General features: G+C 35.0%; 1 protein-coding gene across 8 annotated transcripts in view; it reads left to right on the forward strand.

The window, feature by feature from the left end:
• Window positions 1–24,476, forward strand: part of PPM1B (protein phosphatase, Mg2+/Mn2+ dependent 1B) — a 102,026-nt gene that overhangs the window by 60,554 nt on the left and 16,996 nt on the right. For 5 of the 8 annotated variants that reach the window (XM_072768212.1, XM_072768213.1, XM_072768211.1 and 2 more), the window contains 4 exons: window positions 1,900–2,017; window positions 5,176–5,287; window positions 5,671–5,728; window positions 14,732–15,797. In XM_072768212.1, coding sequence (XP_072624313.1) covers window positions 1,900–2,017; window positions 5,176–5,287; window positions 5,671–5,728; window positions 14,732–15,037 — 594 coding nt within the window. In that variant the 3' untranslated portion in view covers window positions 15,038–15,797. Of the gene's footprint in view, window positions 1–1,899; window positions 2,018–5,175; window positions 5,288–5,670; window positions 5,729–12,144; window positions 14,192–14,731; window positions 15,798–16,628; window positions 18,415–24,476 lie in introns of those variants that run through there. The other 3 variants (XM_072768217.1, XM_072768215.1, XM_072768216.1) reach the window with 3 other exon arrangements.

Below are 24,476 nucleotides of genomic sequence, written 5' to 3' on the forward strand. Positions count from 1 at the left end.
TGTTTTAGAGCCAGAGAGGGAGAGGAAGAGAGAACCTTAAGCAGGCTCTAAGGTGAATGCGGAGCCTGGGGGTTGGGGGTGATTCAATCCCATGACCTCAAAATTACAACCTGAGCTGAAACCCAGTCATTGCTCAACTGACTGGCCACCCAGGCACCCCTGAAAGTCATCTTTATGTAGAAATAGAAGAGGCATCATTGAAATCACACATAGCTGAGGTGTAAATGTAAATTATTTCCTTTTAAAAAAATTATTTCCTTTAGTTTTTGATATTTAAACTTCCTGAAACTGTATTTCAGTTAATTTCTTAATTGATAAGATATAATTTTATAACATAAAAAACTTGTGGAAATTGTGTATGTGTGTGTGTGTCTTTAATATATATGGTATAAAGCTTTTGCCTGACTTGAATTTATGTGGTCAACCCTGATTCCTATAGAATGAATGTATTGCTCTTTTAGGGGTGGAGGGAGGAAGGGTGCTATTTGGAACCATAGTGTGTTTGTGCAGATATGTATATACACATACAGCCAATACATTATTTCTTATATGAAGGTCTTGGTGGATTTTATTAGAGAATGAAATTAATTTGGGCCTGTCCTGATTTTTTGGAAATCCTGATTTTTTTTTTTTCAGATATGGAGAATCTGGTTTTATACTCAGGATATTTTTTTCCTACTAAAGCATGGGAGTCTGTGGAAAGAGTTGTTCTTTTTTGAAGCTGCCTTAAGGCCTAACTAAACTCCATCGTCTTCAAGCTTTACTACATTGAGTTTAGGAGGTGGTGGCAAAAGTTTTTCAAGTCCTTTGTGTATTTTTTGGCTGTGTTATATAGGTTTCAAAAAGGTGGCAAGTCTGAACCAAACAATCTCTGCCTAATCCTGGCCATAATGACTGACAAGACAAGAATGGGTATGGCCTTGGCTTTTTTTCACTTGGGTTGGCAAACTGCACCGTCAGACAGAGTGCCTGCCACCTACATTGACTTTGGTTTTTTTAGAGTGGTAAAAAAAAAAAATAAGGAGGGGGTGGGTTGAAAAAGTCACTATTCCAAGTCACTGGTGTAAGAGACTCAGTTAAAGTAATATACCTATAGGAAAAGTTATGAGAAAATTTTAAATTTATTTCTCATAAGCTCATGGTAATGGTGCTACTTTTTAAAATGTAGATCATTTGTCTGTGGAAGTGCAATTACCAAGGCAGCAGTAAAATTTGTCCCTAAGTTAGCAGTTTTAGCTTCCCTCTGCAGACTCTGATACTATTTGTGATTCTATATAACAATCTGAGGTCTCTCCTTCAAAAGTTGTTATATCTGACTATATAGTATCTCAGCCATCCAGTTACATTCCATTGTTTGCTGCTTGATTCTCAGAAGAGTTTACAATCTGTTTTCTACTCTGCTTGTAATTGTTCAGTATAGTGTCTTGGGCATCCTAATGATGAGTAATTTTCAGCTATGTTAAATGCAATAGAGTTTTGCTAACATTGCTCTGATGCAGGTTAATTAGCTAGGTGAAAATTGCACACTTGTTTGGGAATGTGTGTTTGGGTGTAAGCCACTTTGGGAATATGCAATCATGAGTGGCAAACAGTTTAGAAGATGTAATATATATGAAGATATCTTCATTTCTTAGGTTGTAGAGTGCTGGTGGGTAAGAATAGGTACACAGAATTAAAAGTCATAAAATAATTACAGATCTACTCATATCTAGAGATCTTGTTTCTTCAGGGAATGCTTCAAATAGTTCTTTGGAATGGAAATGAATGTTGTTGAATGTGTACATTCTGGTGATTTAAATAAACTATAATTGCTTAATGTAATTAACTTTTGAGTTAAATAATAGAAAGTTGCTGGACTGTGGAAATAGAATTCTTTCTTTTTCTTTCTTTAATATACAGGGAAGTCGAGATAACATGAGTATTGTTCTAGTTTGCTTTTCAAATGCTCCCAAGGTCTCAGATGAAGCAGTGAGAAAAGATTCAGAGCTGGATAAGCACTTGGAATCACGGGTTGAAGGTAAGAAAGGTGCTTTTTTTTTTTTTTTTTTTTTTTTTTTTCATTTAGAAGGAAAGGAAAGGTATTCTCTCTTGTTTATCAAATAGTTCTTTTAGAATTAGGAAAAATAACAATTAAGTATTTCAAAACAAGGCCTTAAAATAAACATGCATCTGTCTACTGAGATTTACTATCACATCTTGGACCAGTGTGTGGGAATTTATTGGCAGGGAGAAGACAAATATGTCTATTATACCACTAAAGAGAAACATTTGAAAATAGTCTGTAAAAGCTTGCTATTTTATTTCCCCTTTCCCTGATTATACTTAGTAAAGAGTCCAGTGAAATTTGCCTCGGGGCTTATCATGAATATCAAATGCTGTCATTCCACCAACAGTAATTCTCTCCTCCCAAATTAATCTAGAAATTCATGATACGGTATGTTTTTATCTTACTGATAAGAGTCAGCATTGATGTTGTGAAAGATTATTGATTTACAGTTGACCCTTGACCACCGTGGGATTTGGGGGTGCAGACACACCCACCCATCCCCACTTTCCCCTTCCACTCTCCCCCTCAGTTGAAAATGTGCATATAAGGGGTGCCTGAGTGGCTTAGTCTTGAGCGTCTGCCTTTGGCTCTGGTCATGATCCCAGCATCTTCCTGGGATAGAGCCCCTTATCCAGCTCCCTGCTCAGTGTGGAGGCTGTTTCACCCTCTTTCTCTGCCTCTCCCTCTGCTTGTGCTTGCTTGCTCTCAAATAAATAACTAAAACATTAAAAAAAAAAATGTGCATATAAGTTTTGACTCCCCCAAAGCAATAGTCTATTGTTGACTGGAAGCCTTACTGATAAATAGTTGGTTAACACATATTTTGTATGTTCTATGTGTTATATGCTCTATTTTTCCAAAAGTAAGCTAGAGAGAAGAAAATGGTAAGAAAATCATAAAGAGGGCAGCCCCGGTGGCTCAGTGGTTTAGCGCTGCCTTCAGCCCAGAGTGGGATCCTGAAGACCCGGGATCGAGTCCCATGTCAGGCTCCCTGTATGGAGCCTGCTTCTCCCTCTGCCTGTGTCTCTGCCCCCCTCTCTCTCTCTCTCTCTATGTCTCTCATGCATATATAAATAAAATCTTTAAAAAAAGTCATAAAGAGAAAATACATTTACAGTACCTTACTGTATCGAAAAATACCCACATATAAGTGGACTGACACAGTTGAAACCTAAGTCGTTCAAGTATTAACTGTACTTCTTTTAACTTTTTATTTTGCGATAGTTTTTTTTTTTTTTTGCAATAATTTTAAACTTACAGAAAAGTTGAAAAAATAGAGCTCCCATGGACAATGTGTAGTACCTTTTACCTAGATTCCTCATTTGTTTACATTATAATTGACTTCTCTACTTTCTATAACATGCTCATTCTTTCCTCCCCCTCCCTCTCCCCATGTCTGTCTCTGTCTCTCTTTTTCATTGTGGCAATCTCTGGAGAAATATTTGGTGTCATAACTAAGAGGGTGTCACAAACCTGTAGTGACTAGAGGCCAGGGATATGGCTTAATATTTTGCAGTACACAAGGTCGCCTGTATGATAAAAATTTGTCTGGTCCAAAAGGTCAATAATGCCAAGGCTGAGAAATCCTGTACTAGTATAAGGAGAAATCTTTATACAAGTATAAGGCACAAAAGTTACTGTCCTGCCTTTAAGAAGCTTACAGTCTGTGATACAGTAAACATCATATACATGGAAGCATGTAGCAGTGCACCTACTTCTGGCTTGGGTTGGAGAAGAATTTGAAAAAGTGACATATGAAGTTGAAACCTGAAGAATGAACATGACTGACCTATACAAAATGGATTGGTTGGAATGGCATAAAAAGTGTTTCAAATCAAAGGGAAAGTATATATGAAGATCTAGAAGTAGGAGAAGGCTTCTCTACCTTTGGAGATAGGGGAGTCAGGGGCAGAGTTGAATGGGAGTGGTGAAAGTTAAGGTCATGGCAAGGGGCTCATGAGGCACAGCAGCTGCTAAGGACACTGCTATTTGTTGTCTTAAAGTAAATTGGCCTCATCTGATATTTGAGGACTTTATGTCTTAATACTGGCCAAATAATCATGCTCTAAAGATGTATTTTCCATAAATTGTAAATATAAATGGAATGTGTAAATGTTTTATTTTGTTCTAAGCTTTAGCAAGTTCTAGGATTTATTTTCCTTTTTTTATTTTAAATTGTTGTGGAACATAACTACTTTAGGATCAAAAGTCTTATAAAACAGCATGGATGGACCTAGAAGGTATTATGCTAAGTAAAGTAAGACAATGTTTTCACTTTATGTGGAACCTAAAAAAGCAGAAACAGACTCATAGGTGTGGTCAGAGGAAGGATAGGGGACTGGGTGAATTGGGGAGTAAGAGGTACAAACTTCCAGTTACCATAGAGGTCACAGGGCTGACCTCTATTCCAGCATAGGGAATACAGTCAGTGATATTATATTGTATTAACATTGTATGGTGACTACACTTACTACAGCCAGTATTTTGTAATATTTAAAATTGTTGAATCACGGTGTTGTACGTCTGAAACTAGTATGTTAGTTGTCTTCAATTTAAAATAACCTTATAAAACAATTCCTAATTTTTCTCCTTCTCTTTACAATCCTTATTCATCTACCACTTTTTTTGTAATTATAGTGTTAATAACTTTTGTCTTATTTTTTTAATTTTTTAAAACATTTTTAAAATTCACTTTGCCAACATTAGCTCATCATGTATTTATTATTCTTACATAAAATTAGATCAGAGTGTTTTTCCATATAGCTGTACTATGTTCAGAGGGATCATTTTTAGTGATATACACCATTTCACTCATTGGCTATACCAAAATTTTCTTAACTGTCCCTGTATTTTTGAACATTTCACTTCTTCCAGTTTTTACTTTTATGTATGCAAATAACTTTTTATATTTCTTTTATTCCTGTGTGATAGTAAGATAATGTTTGCTTTTTTTTTACATTTTAAAATTGATACTACAAAAACTAATACACTATATCTTAACTAACTTGAATTTAAATTTTTAAAAAAGAAAATAAATAAAATTTATACTACCAAATACTTCCCCTTGTTTCACTCTGTGAACTCTGAGTTAACACATTAATTTAGGAATTCTTTTTAAAAACTTGCAGAAATTATGGAGAAGTCTGGTGAGGAAGGAATGCCTGATCTTGCCCATGTCATGCGCATCTTGTCTGCAGAAAATATCCCAAATTTACCTCCTGGGGGAGGCCTTGCTGGCAAGTAAGTAGAACAAAAAGAACTAATTTTGAGTTCATTTATAATTAGTAATTAAGTAATTTTGAGGAAGAAGTATATCAATTATCTAAAGATAAGATGGCATGATGGTTCTTATATTAGAGAAGAAAAATTTCATCCAAAGGGTTTTTTTAAAGGGAATTATTTATCACAAGCTTTGAAGGTGAAAGTCGTCCTTTCCTTTGTAAATGAGAATCAATGGCTTATGCTGAATCAAATTCTAAGTGAAATGTAGAAACTGTGTTCTTGCCAAGCATTTAGTGTGACAGTTCATTTTTGAGGATAGTCAGGATGAATTATTATTTTAAATATTCAGAAGCTTAGTAATTGTGTGTAACTTAATAAAACTAAAGCATAATTTTTTTTAGGCGCAATGTTATTGAAGCTGTTTATAGTAGGCTGAATCCACATAGAGAAAATGATGGGGTAAGTTTCCTTTTATTTCTTAAGCATTTAAAATAATTTTATAATGTAAATACTAGAGATAATACATTCACATTATGAAATCTATAATTTATTAGTACCTTTCATGTTAAGGAGTCAGTTTAAGGAAATGTCTAGAAATAGAGGTAGAGATACAGTTCTGTTTTATAGATAAGTTTGTTGTCACTTGATGGGCATTGAGTACCTTTTTGTTGGACTGTACTTATTTCTTCCCTGTATGTCTGCCTTTCCTTCTCCTTCTCCCTTAAATCTTAATTTTGAGGTGAAGAACATGCTTTTAAATATCTGTTTCTCCTTCAGCAGGCTGCTATCCTCACTAGACTTAGTGATAGAGAAATGAGCTATTGTTTTAAAGACCTGACTTTCCGTGCCCGTCTGCCCAGTTGAATACCTAAGGATAATTTCTTTCTTAACCTTTAACGTTACCACTGTAGATATTTTGTGTTGAACTGAGATAACCATTCTGTTGTATCCTGCTGTGCTTTATCAGAGCAAAACTCTTCCTTTACCTTCCTGAGAAATAGCGATGAGCTGTCAGCTGTACCTCTGTAGTGTTTTAATCTTAGTACTAGTAGTAGGAGACAAAACAATGCCTACTCCTTCTTTTTTTTTTTAATCCCCCTACATTTCAAAGTCATTAATTTGAATAAGTATTTTCTCGTAAAGTTTTTGAAGTTTTCTGACATCTGTAAACGAGTAACTTAATTTTTAACATACACACTTGAAAGATTTGGGGGAGCTAAGGTTAACTTGTTGAGAAGAAATAGACACCCTCTGAGTCTCCAGTTCTTTGTGTCAGGTCTTGAGAGAGACATCAGCCACTGGTAGAAATTATTTGTCCTCTCAGTTGTACCGTTTTTGTAGGATTCACTATTACACAGCAATATCCTATCACTTCTTTTTTTCTTAACAATAGAAGTATCCTTACAAAAAGAAAAAAGTTAAAATTAATACATTTTAGTGAGTTGGATGAAAGTGGTCTGTATATTGCTAATAATGGGATATATATATATATATCTTGGTCTAGAGCAGTGGTTCTGAGTCTTTCTTTTGTATCCAGTACCTCAGAGTATTAAGAATTATATCTAAAGTTGTGAAAATTCATTTAAAAATAAAGATATGTCATGTGATAGATTTAGAAAGAACCCAGGTCAGACAAACAAGGGCAGAATGTTGACACAACTGAAAAAAGCCCATGGTAACTGGGTGGTGGAGTGGAGAGAGGCTAATCCCTTAGATCACAGGTTCCACACAGCATCCAGCATCATTAGAGGAAATAAGCCCTCAAAAAGTAGTTATTGATTCATTACTAACCATATAAGTAAGTGCTCCTGTTTCTTCATGTGCTTGAAAATGTACTCCTGTTATATAATCTTAAAAAATTATCTCATTATACCTTGCTGAATTTCTTTAAGGTCCCTTGAGAATATTAGCTTTTACTCCAGATACAATTTTAAGAAACATTTCAAACCCCCCCCCCAATTAACATTAAGTTAATGTTTTAAACTTTTTTAAAAAACAGAAAATACTTCTTACACACAGTAGCTCTATAAACAGTGAATAAACAGCAGAGCCATGAAACTGAAGACAGGCTCAAGGTAAAAAAACTGGCCTCGAATACAATTATTACATGACTATGTAAATTAAGGAGATGCATACTTAATTACCTCTCTACCTCTACCTTATATATAAGCTTTCTAGTAACTTCAGCAGATCAAACATGGACAGACCACCATGTGGGGAATTGATGGAGGGAGGAGACTCCACAAAACATCAGGCATGGTCTCATCCCCGCCGTCAGTGCTGTGAGCCATGTAGATACATGAGTTAAGGAGTAAAATGGTTTATATCATGTAGTAAAGGATAGAAAGAAATGATGAAATATAGAATGTGATTAATTTCCCTGTGAGTTGTACACCTGATTGCGGAAAAGTCAGATTTTTGCAGAGAAAAGAGGAGATAAGAATGATTAGAATGACAGAAATGAAATGAGGAGGATGATAGTTCAAGTGGATGGGAGAGGCAATAGCAAATTTTGAGCTGTCTTGAAAGGACCTCATTTTGACTAGAGCAGAGAACTGCTGGTGAAAAATAAGAATTTAGGATGCCAGAAGTATTTTTGGAGAGACTGAAGAGGCCTTTTGAACTTTACAGTGAGGAGCCACCATATGTTTGGAGCAGCAGAATGGTAGACTCATAGGAATATTGGTGGTATTTTAATCTGTTAGAAACATGTGCAGTGTTAGATTAAAGAGATGTTGGCAGTCAAGTAGTGAAGTAATTGCAGAGATCAGATGATAACGTGTAAACTCATTACTCGACAGATACATAGATTGGAGAAACTTCCCTATTTACTATGAAAACTAACTTTTGCAACCCAGAATCCTGTTTTGGGAAATAATACTTAACCCTTTCAGAATAATCATGATCTTTGAAAAATGTTGAACCATAGCAGAAGCAGAAATATACTAAATGTACATTAGCAGAAATATCCTCTTAAAAGGAAAAAAAAAAAGCAGGAAAAAAATGAAGTAATTATAGGTATTTAATTAAATTCTTAGCTCTTAAGCTACCATAGCAGTGAGTTAGACACAGATGTGTTCCATAAATGCTTCTCAGCTTACATCTGTGGCCAGGAAGTACAGTGGCAGGAGCCAATAGTTGGGTTTTTTAAAATAAAAATTTTTGTACAGATATTAAAAAAAGAGAATGCTAGTCAGAGTTAATCTGAGATGTATTTAGATTCCTAAGATGTCTGCTTTATATCAGAGATAGACTTACCCTGCTGTGAATGCCTATAGGTAATACCTTTAGAAATAGGGATTCATTTAGTTTTCTTACATTAAAAAAATCTTTTGGATAACATTTCAAAAAGCCAAGTGGAATATATGCCAAATTTTATTTTTTATAATATTCCTTTTTGTTTGTTTTTTTAATTTTAGATTGAGAGTAAGTGAGCGAGAGCACATGCAGGGTGGAGAGGGGCAAAGGGAGAGGGAAAGAGAGAATCCCAAGCAGGTTCCACACATAGGACCCGACACAGGACTGAATCCCATGACCCTGAGATCATGACTGGAGCTGAAATCAAGATGCTTAACCAGCTGAGCCACTAGGCACCCCTATAAGTCAAAAGTAAAACATTTAAGATATATTCAGAAAACTCACTATTTAGGGGAATCTTCTAAAGTTGTTAACTAAATTTGTTTTTTAGTTCAACCTTTTGGAATATGTTCAGAATTCAAGCCTCATGTTGGATGTAGAGATTACAAAAAGAAAATAAAAGCTGGGATCCCTGGGTGGCGCAGCGGTTTGGCGCCTGCCTTTGGCCCAGGGCACGATCCTGGAGACCCAGGATCGAATCCCATATCAGGCTCCCAGTGCATGGAGCCTGCTTCTCCCTCTGCCTGTGTCTCTGCCTCTCTCTCTCTCCGTGACTATCATAAGTAAATAAATAAAAATTAAAAAAAAAAAAAAGTGTAAAAAAAAAAAATAAAAGCTATTTCATTGATTTAGATTCTGATCTTTAAAATATACCACTAATCAAGTAGCCATATATGTTGATGATTTTGCAAGGGTAAGGACTTGTAGTCATCTAGCTATTGTGTGTGTGTGTGTGTGTGTGTACACACAAATATTATATATATATAAAATCATAGGTGTTGTCCTCAACACCCTTCTTTTTACAGATAAGACTAAGAGTCAGTGAGAGGAAGTAGCTCTCTAGTTGGCAGAGCTAAAACAAGTCATACAGCCAGAATTTGAATCTTGTCAGGGGGGATCCCTGGGTGGCGCAGCGGTTTGGTGCCTGCCTTTGGCCCAGGGCGCGATCCTGGAGACCCGGGATCGAATCCCACGTCAGGCTCCCGGTGCATGGAGCCTGCTTCTCCCTCTGCCTGTGTCTCTGCCTCTCTCTCTCTCTGTAACTATCATAAATAAATAAAAATTAAAAAAAAAAATATTTGAATCTTGTCAGGGTAACTTCGAAAACTATTCTCTATACCTTTCTGTGTTGCCTGAGTTACTTAAATTACATATATATCCATACTCCACCTCTCTTTCCTACCTACAAAAAATAGTTTACTATTCTTTTGCAAATCTCTTTTATAGTCTTAAGATATTCTGGTTTTGATGAGGAATATTTCATACAGTTTTTGAAACTAAGTCAAGTCCAATTTATTTTCAGTTGTTTTTCATTAAAATATATACAGTTTTATTTATCTGAATCTAAAATCTTTTTAATGCATTCAGATTTTTAAGAAGGGAGGAAAATAAGTAAGTAAGTAAGGGAGGAAAGACAGGACAATAGCCTATCTCCATAATCTGTTTTCACATTAAGTTTTATATACAGTCTTTTTATTTTGATAATTTCAGATAGATCAGTTATAAACACAGCTGCTTTTACATTTTTATAATCACAATTTCAGGACTATGTGAATATGACTTTTTGTAAATTGTTTCTTTTTCACTTGTCAAAGCATTTTTATGGAGAAGATCTATACTGTTTGAAAATAGCACTAGACTTTAGACTATTTTTAAGGATGGTAGGACATACCGCTTATCTTAGCTATGTGGTCGTAACCACTTAAACAACTCTTCAAAATTATTTCAGATTCATTAAATTTTATATGATCCTAGCAAATAACAGATAGATTCTTCCGTAGTCACTTTAATTTTATCTCATGAACTCATATTTGAGGATTTTTCAGCTCTATAAATTATTCTTAGCTGACAAGCAGAGGATAGAACTCCACCAAAAACACTGTTAATATTTATATTAGCATTCTTCACTATTTTCTCCATAATTGATTGTTTTAGCTAATCATTTGAAGCATTTTGCTTATGGCAACTGCATTAAAAAATGCTGCAAATTTGGGCGCCTGGGTGGCTCAGCAGTTTGGTGCCTGCCTTTGGCCCAGGGCGTGATCCTGAGGTCTCAGGATCGAGTACCATGTCGGGCTCCCTGCATGGAGTCTGCTTCTCCCTCTGCCTATGTCTCTGCCCCTCACTGTGTCTCTCATGAATAAATAAATAAAATCTTTAAAAAAAATGCTGCAAATAAACACTAGCTAGTTAAAATTTATCTTTTAAAATGTGCTTAATTTATTTCCCCTTCTGTTTGCTGTCTGATTTATCTATATTCCTATATCTTATTTGGAATAAGGCCGTATTTTCATGAGAGATTTCTTTTAAACTGTGTTTGTGTAGATAACAGTGAAACCTTGAAAATTGAAACAGAGGGAAAAGTTCTATATTCTCATCTCCATAATTGCCTTCAGTTTATTTTCCAGAATAATTTTAACCATCCCATCTAATAGGATTTTTTGTCCTATAATTTCATTAGTCTTCCTATATCAAGGAAATATATTGTAGATTTGAATATGAAATAAATTGTGGTCGACTTCAGTAGTTTTAAGCACTATTTCTTTAGTATCTATTACTATGGGGTACTTAACTTACTATGTTACTTACCATAACATATTCAAAAGAACATCGGAGGGACACTGATGTTAATTACACCTGTATAGAAACCTGAGCTATGCCACTTACTACTAGCGTTGTCACCCTGCCAACTTAAGTCTCAGTCTATAAATTTCTTTACTTATAAAAATTAGGGTTGTGGTACCTATTATGTAGGCTACCTATAAGGATTAACAAGGTCATGTGCATAAAGTTCTAAGCACAAACATTAATTTTCCTTTCTTAGGTGGTAGGGAGGAAACAGAAAGGAATGTGAAATTCTGTTTACCTGAAAGAGTTTACAGTCTAATTTAAAAGGCTTATGATCAGTTGCAAGGTAGAATTAATTGCTATAAAAGAAGTGTAAACATGATGTGTATATACGGGTTCAGGTTAAAAAAAAGTATAGCTTAACAGTATTTTTAAGAGTCAGATGAAATGGCTGGAAGAAGACTCACCGAGCCATCTTTTATCAGCACAGTAGGAAAATGTAATTTGCTTTGAGATAAAATGACTTTTAAATGTGGTTATTAGGTCAAGTTCTTTTCAGTTCAGTAACTCTGTGATGCCAGCCATAGTAAGTTCATCCCAACTTGATTTATAGGCCTGATTTTAATGTGTTTTTTGTAAAAAGCAGCTATTCCTCCCCAACTACCACTACTACAGAATTCACAGAAACATAGATACTTACTGTAATAATAGGTGTCAGATGAAAAGTGAGAGGTGCTTTATCTTTTGAACCCACCAAAATTGAAATACAACCAATATAACAACCTTTAATCAGTAAGTTCAAGTAAGTCGAGTCTATATTGGAGGTTCTATCAGAATCAAGTGATAGGCTTTAAAAACTTATCCCAATGCAATGAATCTGAGTATCATTTGATAGAACTTTAGTATCTATATAATTATTTTTAAAGATTTTATTCATTTATTTATTTTAGAGAGAGTGCAAGCAGGAGGAGGAACAGAGAGAGGGACAAGCAGATTCCCCGCTTAGCACCCAGAGATCTGACCTGAGCTGAAATCAAGATTCAGACGCTCACACAGACTGAGCCACCCAGGTGCCCCCACGTATTTCTATTTAATCTTAAAAGCTCCGCAAGCAATCCTGGTATGAAACCAGGATTGATAAACACTTCAGAATTTATTTCATTGTCATTGAAGGTTTTTGTTTTTGTTTTTTTGATAAAAAGGGGAGTTGTTGGTTTGAGTTGGAGAGGGCAGGAAGTGAGGTGGAAGAGTGTTTATGCCATCTATTAAAAGTTCTTTGTGATATACCGTAAAGTAGAAATTTTCCTTGTGGAAAACCTGATTAAAGACCAGTAAGGTTTATGATGAGCAAGCTTTTACCTCATTGCTCCATCTTATTAACCTTTCCTGAATAGAGTCAAATGAGAAACTTGATTTGGGGATGTGGGTTTATTTATTTAGCACAGAAGGAAAGGTAAGGGAGAAAAAGTCAGAAAAATCTTAACAGAAGAGCACATTTTATTGTTCTCTCCACATGATAAATTTTGCAAATTAAAAAAAAAAAAAGTTATTTGGGACACTTGGCTGGCTCAGTCCAAATAGCATAGACTCTTGATCTCAGGGTCGAGAGTTTGAGCCTCACGTTGGGTGTAGAGAGTACTCAAATAAATTAAACTTTTTTTTAATTTAAAAATTAAAAGTTACAGTTAATCTACATTAGGTAGAAAATTGGAGAACTCAAAGAAAATAAGGCAGGGGCGCCTGGGTGACTCAGTGGTTGAGCGTCTGCCTTTGGCTCAGGTCGTGATCCGTGATCCCGGGGTCTGGGATTGAGTCCAGCATCAGGCTCCCCATAGGGAGCCTGCTTCTCTCTCTGTCTGTCTCATGAATAAATGTGGTTATATTTGTGTTCCTTTTGTTTCTTTGTTGCTGAGTTGTAGGATAGCAGTCTACAGAAATGGTTAAGAGTTTGTGTCAGATCATCTATATCAGTAACCTTTTTGAGTTATTTTCCCAACATTTTATGATTAAGACTTCCAAATATCTAGAAAAGTTGAAACGATTGTAAGGAGCACCTATACACCTTCTGCCTAGATTCAACAATTGTTAACATTATACCGTACCATACTTGCTTTATCTCTCTTTATGTGTGTGTGAATATATATGCTACTCTTTTTTTTTTTTTTTTTTCACTGAACCTTTTGATAGCAAACTGCAGACATTTTGGCATATTTTGGCATGCCACTCTTAAAAATGTGGACATTTCGAGGCGTCAGGCTGGCTTGGTTGGTAAAGCATGCAACTCCTGATCTTGGGGTCATGAGTTTAAGTCCCACATTGGGCGTAGAGCTTCCTTGGGAAAAAAAAAAAAGAGAACATCTTTCTACATAACCATAATATAATACTGTTATCATGCCAGTGAAAATTAAGAGTATCATCTAGTACCAAGTACAGATTTTCCCAGTTGTCTCTAGAATGACTGTGATAGTAGTTATTTTGAACGATGGTCTGGTCAGCCTGTTATCTAGCATATTAATGAAGTTTGTAATCAGGTCATTTTTTCTTCCCCTTGCCATTGAAAAAGAAGAGTCTGAGCCAGCTTTGCATATGATGTCCTACATCCTGGATCGTAGGATTTGTTTTGTGTCCTTTAATACCATCCTCTGCTCCCTATTTTCCTATAAATTGGGAATTTGCTTTATTAGATTTAAATTAAACATTTTTGGCAAGAACATAGGACATGGTTCTGCACTCCCTAATGAATCACATCAGGAGGCACACAATGTAAGGTTGTCTTGCTTTTAGACTGTCAGCTTAACTGTGATCAGCTTCGATGTTAGAGCTTGTTCTGCTAACAAGATTAAGTAGCTGCTGTTGTAGAAACCTCTAAGTTTTCCAAAATTTAACAAAATATAAAAAGATTAGGTAGTTTCCTGTTCATGTCTTATTATCATGTTTTAAATAATTTGATCTAAAAATGTTTTTATTAAGATATGTAAGAACAAAAAGTAAATAAAATTTTTACCCACAAAAGCATTAAAATTTCCCAAAAATCCAGTTTAAATTTATATAATTCTACATTTTGTATCTCTTTTCCTTACCTATCATTTAGTGGCAGGGATGAAGAAACTAATGTTCTAATGGCCTGCTTTTCTGTCCTTTCCTATTGCTTTAAACACTAATTTCCTTTTGTGCTAAATCATTCTAGACAATTACTGTTTTTTGTTTTTTGTTTTTTCTGTTAAGCAAGTCAGTTTTAGGAAATGCTTGTGTTGCTGTTGAATTCTAATAGTGGAGTAAATTTCAGAGGAAGCTTCAAATGCCAGTGTGAAATAAGATGTAAACTAGTTAATGGTAATTTGCTAAAATTAACTTGATATTTCAAGTGGAAACTTTTATTGACACAAGTAAGACTTGATACTTATTTAATGAAATGTTCTCATGCTTAGACTATATTACTCGTGATAGAGAAATGAGTGTTTTGCTGTGCTATGTTATGAAATACATGTGATATCCTAGTTTGTCTACTGACACTGGGGTCTTGAATCTCAAAAAAAGGCCTCCGAGGAAGCAGAGGAAAGTGGATCACAGGGAAAATTGGTGGAAGCTCTCAGGCAAATGAGAATTAATCATAGGGGAAACTACCGACAACTTCTGGAGGAGATGCTGACTAGTTACAGGCTAGCTAAAGTAGAGGGAGAAGAAAGCCCTGCTGAACCAGCTGCCACAGCTACTTCTTCGAACAGTGATGCTGGAAACCCAGTGACAATGCAGGAAAGCCATACTGAATCAAAAAGTGATCTTGCTGAATTAGACAGCTATAATGAAGATGCAGGGACAAAGATGAGTGGTAAACAAATATGACTTGACTTTGTGGTAATATTTTTGTGATCTTTGATTTGATGGTTTTTACTCAGGAAGTATAATGTATGCATTTATATAACCGTTTTTGTTATTTGAATCTTGGTAAACTAGTTTTATTACCTTCAGATAGCCTTGTTTTTTTAAGAAGGCCTTTGCATACACCTTTATCAGATAGTTTAAAATTGACTATTTATAGTACTTTGAATTTAATAAAATTCTATGTCATTTCATATTGTATGCCAGAAATGAGGCTACTAGTTATTCGAATCAGTAGTTAACTTCATATTAGATAAGATTAGAGATTACTGATAAGCAAGATGACATTATATTGTGGAAAAACTTGTAAATGTAGAATTCTGCTTCATATTATTTTACATATTAGTACACTCATAGTCAGCTTTGTAATAAATTTGTGTTTTCTTTAGTAACTTTAGTTCTTCAACGAATGGCAGATGCTGGCCTGTAATTTTTTTTTTCTTTCCAAGGATGATAATTTGTGTGTTCTTTGACTTGTTTATACTTTACATCTCTGTAGTTTTATTTTTAGAAGTTCTGAGTTGTTGGATGTGTGGTTATTTTCCTTTCTCTGTATTCTTTATTGAAACCTAATTTTTGAAAAACCTATGTATTATTGATACAGCTTTGGTTTGTACATTCTGTATAGCCTAACTACATACATCAAAATGTATGTCAACCACGTGTTTAGAATGAAATTATAAGTGTTCAAGTCCAAATAAAGCATGTGATGTGGAATAATCTATGCATGTTGTACTTATTTTGAAATTAAAAAAAATTTAAACAACCAGGTTTGGTATATTGGAAGAATACCCATTAGAAATTCATTTATATTGATAGAAAATGTAGAAAACTTTTGACTTGGCTTTTGTCATTAACAAAAGAAAACATTTTGAGAAGTCTTGCTTTCTCAAATCCATTGTTTCTTATCCCCTTTTTGTAATACAAAATATTCATCTGTGGCCAGTATAGACACACATAGTCATGTCAGAGACTTTCCATGATGAGCACATTAAAGATTGCAAGACCCGTCATCTTTGCTATAACTATTCATCAGATATTAAGAAATGCAAGAATTACAGGATATTCTAAATAGTGAATTTTGTTTTCATTAAAATAGGTTTTTAAGATACAAGTAGCTAGTAGTCACATGGGAAAATATTTCTTACAACAAATATTTTGTGAATGTAGAACATTAACTTTTCTTCTTCATGTTTATATTTATCACATATCTAAAGTTACTTACGGTGCCCTAAGTTGAAACTTTGGATCTTCGGATGTAGCTGATGTTTTGATCTATTTTTCCAATGCCAGAATATTTTTAAGTGGTTTGAGAAAGAGGAAGGCATTTGGTGGAGAGGGGAGAAAAAAACCCAACCAGTTATCTATCTGTATTAGATAGATCCATGTGTATACACACAGTATACACCACACACACCTCTCTGTAAAAGTGCCTTTTCAAACAAAGAAAGGAAGGTAATTTGTTCATCTAATTTTGTTTTCTTTTGAAATTCAATCCAACCTGGAAGTGGTGTAGGTAAATAATAATAATATTCTTCCTTTTCTCTTCCTGTAGGGTGCTGGAGATCTAGAAGACCCATGGTAGCCTTATAAACCTTCTAAAATGCTTTTGATTCTGAAAATTGGGGGAAAAAACTTTTAATCACAGTTTTCTTCAATACAAGGGAAAAATATTCTTGTGGATTCCCAACGTTTTATGATATGAGCAGAAAATCATTAGCATTTCCCATCATTTGTTCATATTTGTGTTTTCTGATAATTGCCACTTGTAGCATTGCCTGTACTACAGTATTTTTTGCCAACCTCAGGCATACTGGTTACATCTGTATTGAACTTTGGGCCGTAGGAACCAACGGAGTTATTTCACCACAAATAACAAACTCTGCCTGAGGTGCATGGGAATATAGTTAGCTGTACTCTGAAGATACATTACGTTTTTGTTTTGTTTTGTTTTTGTTTTTGTTTTTTTCTGTTTTTTAGACAAGACACACAACATATAAGCATGTAAGAGTAAAGAATTGTATGGGATGTTCCTTTCTCAGTTCACCAAGTTGGAAGCCTTTTGCAGCTCTGTGGCTTGAAATTTCCTTTGAGCAATTTACTATAGGATATATATTTATTATTAATTGTTATTTAATTTTTTTCTAATTTTACCTGTATTACCGAACTGGGTTTTCCAATAATGTCCAAATTGTAACGTTGCCTGCTTTTCAAGATAAAGTGTATTTGGCAATAATATTATAAACCCTTACAAATTTTATGCATGTATCTACTACATCCTTCAACTCTCACTAGAAAATCTTTTGAAACCAAATGGATTAATTTATGGCTATTTATAATTTGCTTTGACATCTCACTGCTGCAAATTTTTTTAAATGATGAGATTTGCCTTTATAATGTAAATTGTGATTTTTTGTTTTACATGTGGGTTTCTATAGTTTTAATTTTTCAGCTTTTAAGATAAAGTTTTGTGTGTAATTTGGTATAATTTTTAATTGTTTACGTTCTTTTAAAAGCTCAGAATATCACATTGAAATGACTATAAATACATTTAAAATTATCTATTTTAGATCTAAGGAAATATTACAGAGATATTTTCATGGGTTCAGTAACCTTTCATTTTATAACATTGGGCACGGTACAGAGTGGCTGTCACATAAGGTACTTGAAGATTATTATTTTAATTCTATTTTTACAATAACCTTGAATTCTCTTGAGTTTTGCATGTAGTAAATCCAATTAATGCCGAACATGAAGAGTAAAATATTTATCGAAAAGAAGCTATTGGGGTAGGGGAAGCAATGAATGTATCCATTTGTACATGGTTTACATGTTGTGGATGCTTTGTAAACATTTTCCTATATGTTTAAATTGTGTTTCAGCAGGATGTAATTGCCCTTGTGTGTAGTTAAAATGAGTCATCACCTGGTCCTGTGTGAAATGGAATTCATGATATTTTCTGTAACATTTTCCTGAAGCTGTTTCTGGAGAGCCACACGTTTGAATACAGACAGCTTTCCTGATCATTTGATTTATTGTGCACCTGATTTTTTGGTCTAAAAGGAATTATTGCCACAATATATTTTATTTATTCTTTAGATTTTAGCCTTGTAAGTTAAAGTGCTTTACATGATGATGTTTAAAAGCTATCTGTCCCTTTACTGGGTTTGGGGGGTTGTAAAAAGATAGGGAATGAAGAATGCAAAATGGTTTATTGTTCAAACTGTCCACTCTGATCCAACCCTGTACTGATAGTACCTTTCCAGTATGGTATTGTGATGTTTCATACAATGCAGTGAACATAACCAACTTGTTACCTAAATAAAGAATTGATAAAAACAGTGTGACATATTACTATTTGGTATGATTTTTAAAAGTCCAGTTTTGAATGTTACTTTTAAACATTTTACATCATTGGAATATTTTATGTGAAACTTTTCATACAGAACATGTAGAGGAATTAACCAAACTGTGTAGGACGTTGCTAATTTAACCGCTTCTTTGCTCTGAAACTACTCTTTATGCCATTTCCGAAAAATCTTTTTCAGGTGGTGGTTAGTGGCCCTTGAAATACAAATAATGTGTGAATTAGCAAAAGAAAAACCTGAACTAGTCTTGACTAATCTGAATTTTATAGCCCAGCTCTTTTCAAAAAATTTTAGTCTTAAGACCTACTTATGTTCTTTCCATTTATATTTCTAAAGATTAAAGATCGCCAAGAACCTTGCTTTTATGGGTTTTGTTATTTTATATCGCATTAGAAATGAAAGCCAAGAAATTTTACATACTATTTTAATTCATTAAAAAATGAAACCATTGTCTATTAACATAAATAGCATTGTTTTATGAAAAATAATTATTTTCCGAATTTAAATTTAGTGTGACAGGTAGCACTCATTTTTGTTTTTGTAAACCCTCATGTTGGACTGAATTTTTATACCCTTGCATTCATTTTGTTGCAATGTGGCCTTTTGTTGGAAGTATATAAAGAATTCTGGCCTCACAGAAATACATTATTTGGTAATGGGGATTTTAATAGCTTCGGGTTATTGTGGATATTCTATTTGATACATGATTAAAACTTTCGATCTGGTAGTTTCTGGAAGGTTAGGTGCAATGTGAAATTCAAAACTTTATCAGTCAACTTGTACTCTCTTACATTAAAACGCATTTGATCTATCTTGGAGTTTTGAATGGATGCCCTATTTTGGTATGATTTGGTAACATCATGCATTGTATCTTTGGAAAAATACTGGTTCATTGAATTATGCGGTTCTTTAGAATATTGACACATTATTATGCAGTGTTTAAAATTTTTTGTTAATATATCCGATCTCATCAGAAAAAAATCTTTTTGAGTATTGGGACGCTGTCAAGCTCACGGCAATGGATACAGATTTTTCGAAATTCTAATTTTCATTTGAAAGGTGAGATTTTGTCACTGGCAACAAATATTGTCAGTTGTTTTCTTTGAGTGACAGGCTTACTTCATTTATTTCCAAGAAAATGTCTGCTGAATAACTGTAGTCTGTCAATCATTCTTTTGAGTAGAAGTGGTCTCCATGAAAGTGGCTAGTTGAGCACACAGCTTGCTAGCACAAGCGACAGCCATCCCACTTCTGCATGCCGTAGAAACAGTACTGCCCGTGTCGTCATCTAGGATATTAAAAACGTGTATTCAAGGACAGGTGTAATAAAAACTTTTACTGCTTAATCAGGGACACTGTTCACTGAAACTGGCTTTTCTCCCCTTTTCTCTGAGCGTGGCATGAAGTTACAGGAGCAGCTAATTAGTTTGTCTTGATTCACAACCAGGTACCTGCAGTTTTACCACTTACTTCTTTTGCACGTGTAAGTGTCAGTATGTCGAAAAGAATAATTATTAGGAAATAGTTAATAGTTCTGACTTAATAGACCTCCTTGCAAGGCTCCCTGGCATGCTGCGACTTTCACAATTGTTGCCCTGTCCACTGGGGCGGTGGCATCATGTGTTCATTTATTCCAAACATCACAGTGTTCACAGTAAGTGAACCTTAACGACGTGTTAATCTCACATAAAAATTACTTTGGGGGGGCTCCGAGGAGATGGTGACTGTGGCCACTGTGCTACTTAACAAGAAAAGGTGGAATCTTTAATTTGGTATTTTGGCAGGAAACTCCTCTGATAGGTTTCAACTTGGGAAATTCCTATTTTGAGGTCATACTTAAGAGGAGAGTTTGGTTCTCCTATTGCATGTATTCAGATCACTTTAGGCTTTCAGAATGTCTTCAATGACTCTAGATTTGTGTCATTTCCAATAAAATCGTTTTGCCACAATTGAGATGTCACATTGCGTTGGCCAGATAAAGATAGGACTTTCTTTTTTTAATGACCATGGCAGCAAACATATCAGGCTTTTATGCTGAGGTTTCTCTGTTAGATTTTTCAATTTGCTGAACATCCGAGATTTGAGTAACGTTGCCATGGAGGTGTTTTTAAAAAAATAAACTCATGATTTCTGTCCCATGTTTCTTGCCCAATTAGAAGGCTTGGTAATTAAAACACTTACTACTTGAGCTTTTTGTTTTAAATGTGTTAAAAGCAACTGCAGCTCTGAATTCTCCTTAAGTCCTTACGTCAATTTTGTTTTCAGATGTGGGGGATCCATTTGGGTTTTGATATCTTTACATAGTGCTTGGCAGGCTCTCCGGTCACCTACTAGACACTTGGTCTTCATAAGAAACTAGCAAAATTTATTTATTTATTTATTTTGAAACTAGCAAAATTTAAAACTAAGATGAGGTTTGCGTATAATGGATCAATCTTCTATGTGAAAAGAGATGGTACCACCATGCTCTCTGAGGTCTCCTCCCCATCCCCCACCTCGTCAGGCTTCAAAATATCTTAATGACCAGTGAAATGGTATCAGCTGGGGAGAGGTGGTTCTATATTGTTAGCCCAACATTTTGAGCCAGAAATTAGAAATTTGGTTTATATTCCAAACTAAACTACCTGAAATACTTGATGGAATGAGACCATGCGTAAATAAGTATTTTGATGTTATGAACAGCATTTTTGTTTTCAGACAACAAATTGGTCATCAGAAAACAAATGTGTATGCTTTCTGGATGTGGGAAAGTAGGCAATCAAACCAGAGTTGCTGGAGTTAAACTGGGTTTTTATTCAGCTTCAGTCACAGAAATTAACCGGAACTTGTCTATTGAATTTTCTTTTGCTAGCCAAATCATACTTTCTTGTCTTGAATTTAGATCCCATTTTTCAGTGACTTCTCAAATTCACAATTTCTCTTTAAATTTGCCTTGATTTGTGTTCTGAAGATAATCTGATTTAACTAATAAAGGGAAGCATTTGATAAAAGATTTTAGAATACATTTTGTTTTGGGTGGCTGACTAGTAAAGAATCGTATACTGTGATTTTTTTCACGTTAACACAATGCACAATGCAGACAATCCATTATAGTTGTAAAATAGCCAAATACTAATGTAATTATCATTACGACGAGAATTTAAGTTATTTCAGAGAAATTTGCAGAGTTAATTGCTCTTGTAAATTGATTCTTAGTGGGCATTATAATGATTTGATTTGCGTTGTTTTCTATGTTCCATTGCTTTAAGATTTTTCTATTCAATTTTGGGAGTTTTTCTGTAAGCTTTAATGAAAGTGCTAAGCAAGTGTTTATTTTTTGCCCATTGTTTTGGTTTATATATGTTAACCTTGTGGTCTAGAAGTAAACCAGTGTAGCTACTGCTACAGTTTCTTTTCAGGCTGCGACTGCATTACTTCTGGTTCTCTCTTCTTGCTGGTTTTCCTGGCTGTGTTCTCTTCTCCTCCACCCCTTGTCTTGTTTTAGTTTAATTCTACCTGACACACACTTCTGTTAACTTAAATACATCATTTCCTGTTCAAACTTAAGTGGTAGCTGTGCTCTTCTAGTTGAGGAATGAGGGGTACACGATCTCGGTATTATGAGGTTCTCCACCTCATATTCACAACTCTGGTGGAGCAAAACCCCATACCTTTCAAATATGGGTGGAATCAAAGTGTTGGGATTTTTCTTCCCCCTTGACTAATAAACCTAGCCTATAATGGCAAGAATGATTTCTTGAGTAATTAAATCTGTACAACAAACGCATTTTTACATTTCTCATTTTCTTTCTCATCTAATATTTTACATACTATCTCATATCTACCTCTAATGAAAATACTTGGGCATGTATTTGAAGTGAAGAGGACCAGTACAATCCAAGAATTATTCTAATAAAAGGGTCTGATAACCTTCTTGCACTCTTCTGGGTCATTTTATTTTCATTTGTGCTACTATGAGAAGGAGTTTCTGTTTCCTTAAATCTTGAAAACGAGGTGCAATTTATTTTTTCAAAACTCCACAGTGACATGATTCAAGAGGATTGTGGAGTTTATTTTCATAGATTTTGCCTAAGCGTAAGCATCTTCTAAGTCAATGGATATAGTATAAAGTTTATTTTAAATACTCATATATATTTATTTTTATTTTTTATTGTTTTTTTTTTAAATACTCATTTAATAATTGGTATTGAAATTAGTCTTAGGTAGGACTGGCGATCATTACAGAACTTTGATGCTGTTGGAGTGCACTCCCACATTGAGAGTAACTGGATTTTATTCTGGAATTGCAGGTTCTTTAGGAACTGAAAAACATTTTATGAAGAGTTCGCATTTTAAAATTATATATGACCCCAAAATAAACTAATAGTCTTAAGAATTTTCATGTAGTCCAAATTCACTAAAGTGTTATAATTACAAGGGTACCATTTTTTCAACCTCCAGAGCAGTTCTGCTTTTTTCTGTGTTACTTGAGATTCCATCTAAGATTTGATTTAAGGCTTAATGATTTTGAAAAGTTTAAAGACTGGGATCCCTGGGTGGCGCAGCGGTTTGGCGCCTGCCTTTGGCCCAGGGCGCGATCCTGAAGACCGAGGATTGAATCCCACGTCGGCCCACATCGGGCTCCCGGTGCATGGAGCCTGCTTCTCCCTCTGCCTGTGTCTCTGCCTCTCTCTCTCTCTCTCTCTCTCTCTCTCTGACTATCATAAATAATTAAAAATTTATTAAAAAATTTTTTTTAAAGACCACTAGCTTCAGAGTATATATACGACTTGGTGAATGAAACTAAACAGCACATACCTTTACAAGGCAGGAAACTCAGAAGAGTGTTGGTTGCACTATGAATGATGTTTACAGGTTTTGGCTTGTTACCCCCAAGTATTAAGATTCACCTATTTAGAAGGTGGGAAAGGGGAATGGAGTTGCACCAAGGATCAGGATCACCCACCACCAGGAGTCAGCCACCTCATTACCCCTTCCCCCACATGTCCACCCACCATGTTTGGTCAGTTTTGATTTTGGTGGGGGGTTGGGGGGTGGTATTATGGGAAGGAAAGGGTGTTATTCTCAGGCCTCAGGTTTGAATTTATCTGCTCATGTTATTACCTCTACATCCCCTCTTCTATAAAACAAGCTAATGGTTAAACAAAAAATAAACTGGTATAATCCTTCTTATGACTGCACCACAATGTATCCCTTTCCCCACTGAGGGATATTTAGATGATATGCAACTTAAAAAAACTGATGGCGGTGGGCACCCTGGCATGCGTCCTTTGAGTACATGTACCAGTGCTTTGCCTAGAAATAAAATTACTACGTTATTAGGTATGCATACCTTCAAGATAATGTTGCAAATGCATTATACTAAAGGTTTATTAGTCTACACTTCCATGAGAAATGTACAAAAATTCCTATTTCTCTGTCCATTTTCCATAATTTAATGCTGATACTGTTGGATTTTACACTTGTTGGTTAGGTGAACATGAAATAGTATGTCTTAATTTGCATATTTGGTTACCTATGAGGCAAACCTCATTTTCTCTCTGTATGACTATTTGAATTTCCTCTGAAATGATTGCTTATATCCTTTGCTCATTTTTCTTTTTGGTTTGCCACTTTTTCATTTATCTGTAGTTTTTTTCTAAATAGTCTTGATGCTAATCCTTTGTTTATATGTGTTGCAAAACCTAGCCTTTTTTTATGCTTTGTATATGGGGTCTTTTGTTATTCATAAATCAGTCTTCTACAGTTTGTACTATTGTCTTTCTTGTTCAAGGAATCCTTGCCATCTCAAGTTCATATATTCTCTCTCTTAAAGTATTCATCCTGGGCAGCCCAGTGGCTCAGCGGTTTGGCGCTGCCTTCGGCCCAGGGCGTGATCCTGGAGACCTGGGATTGAGTCCCACGTCGGGCTCCCAGCATGGATCCTGCTTCTCCCTCTGCCTGTCTCTCTATCTTTCATTCTCTCTCTCTCTCTCTCTCTCTCTCTCTCTCTCATAAATAAATATTAAAAAAAAAAAAGTATTCATCCTTCCTCC

This window comes from Canis lupus, chromosome 11 (genome assembly GCF_048164855.1).
Source record: "Canis lupus baileyi chromosome 11, mCanLup2.hap1, whole genome shotgun sequence".
Taxonomy (NCBI): domain Eukaryota; kingdom Metazoa; phylum Chordata; class Mammalia; order Carnivora; family Canidae; genus Canis; species Canis lupus.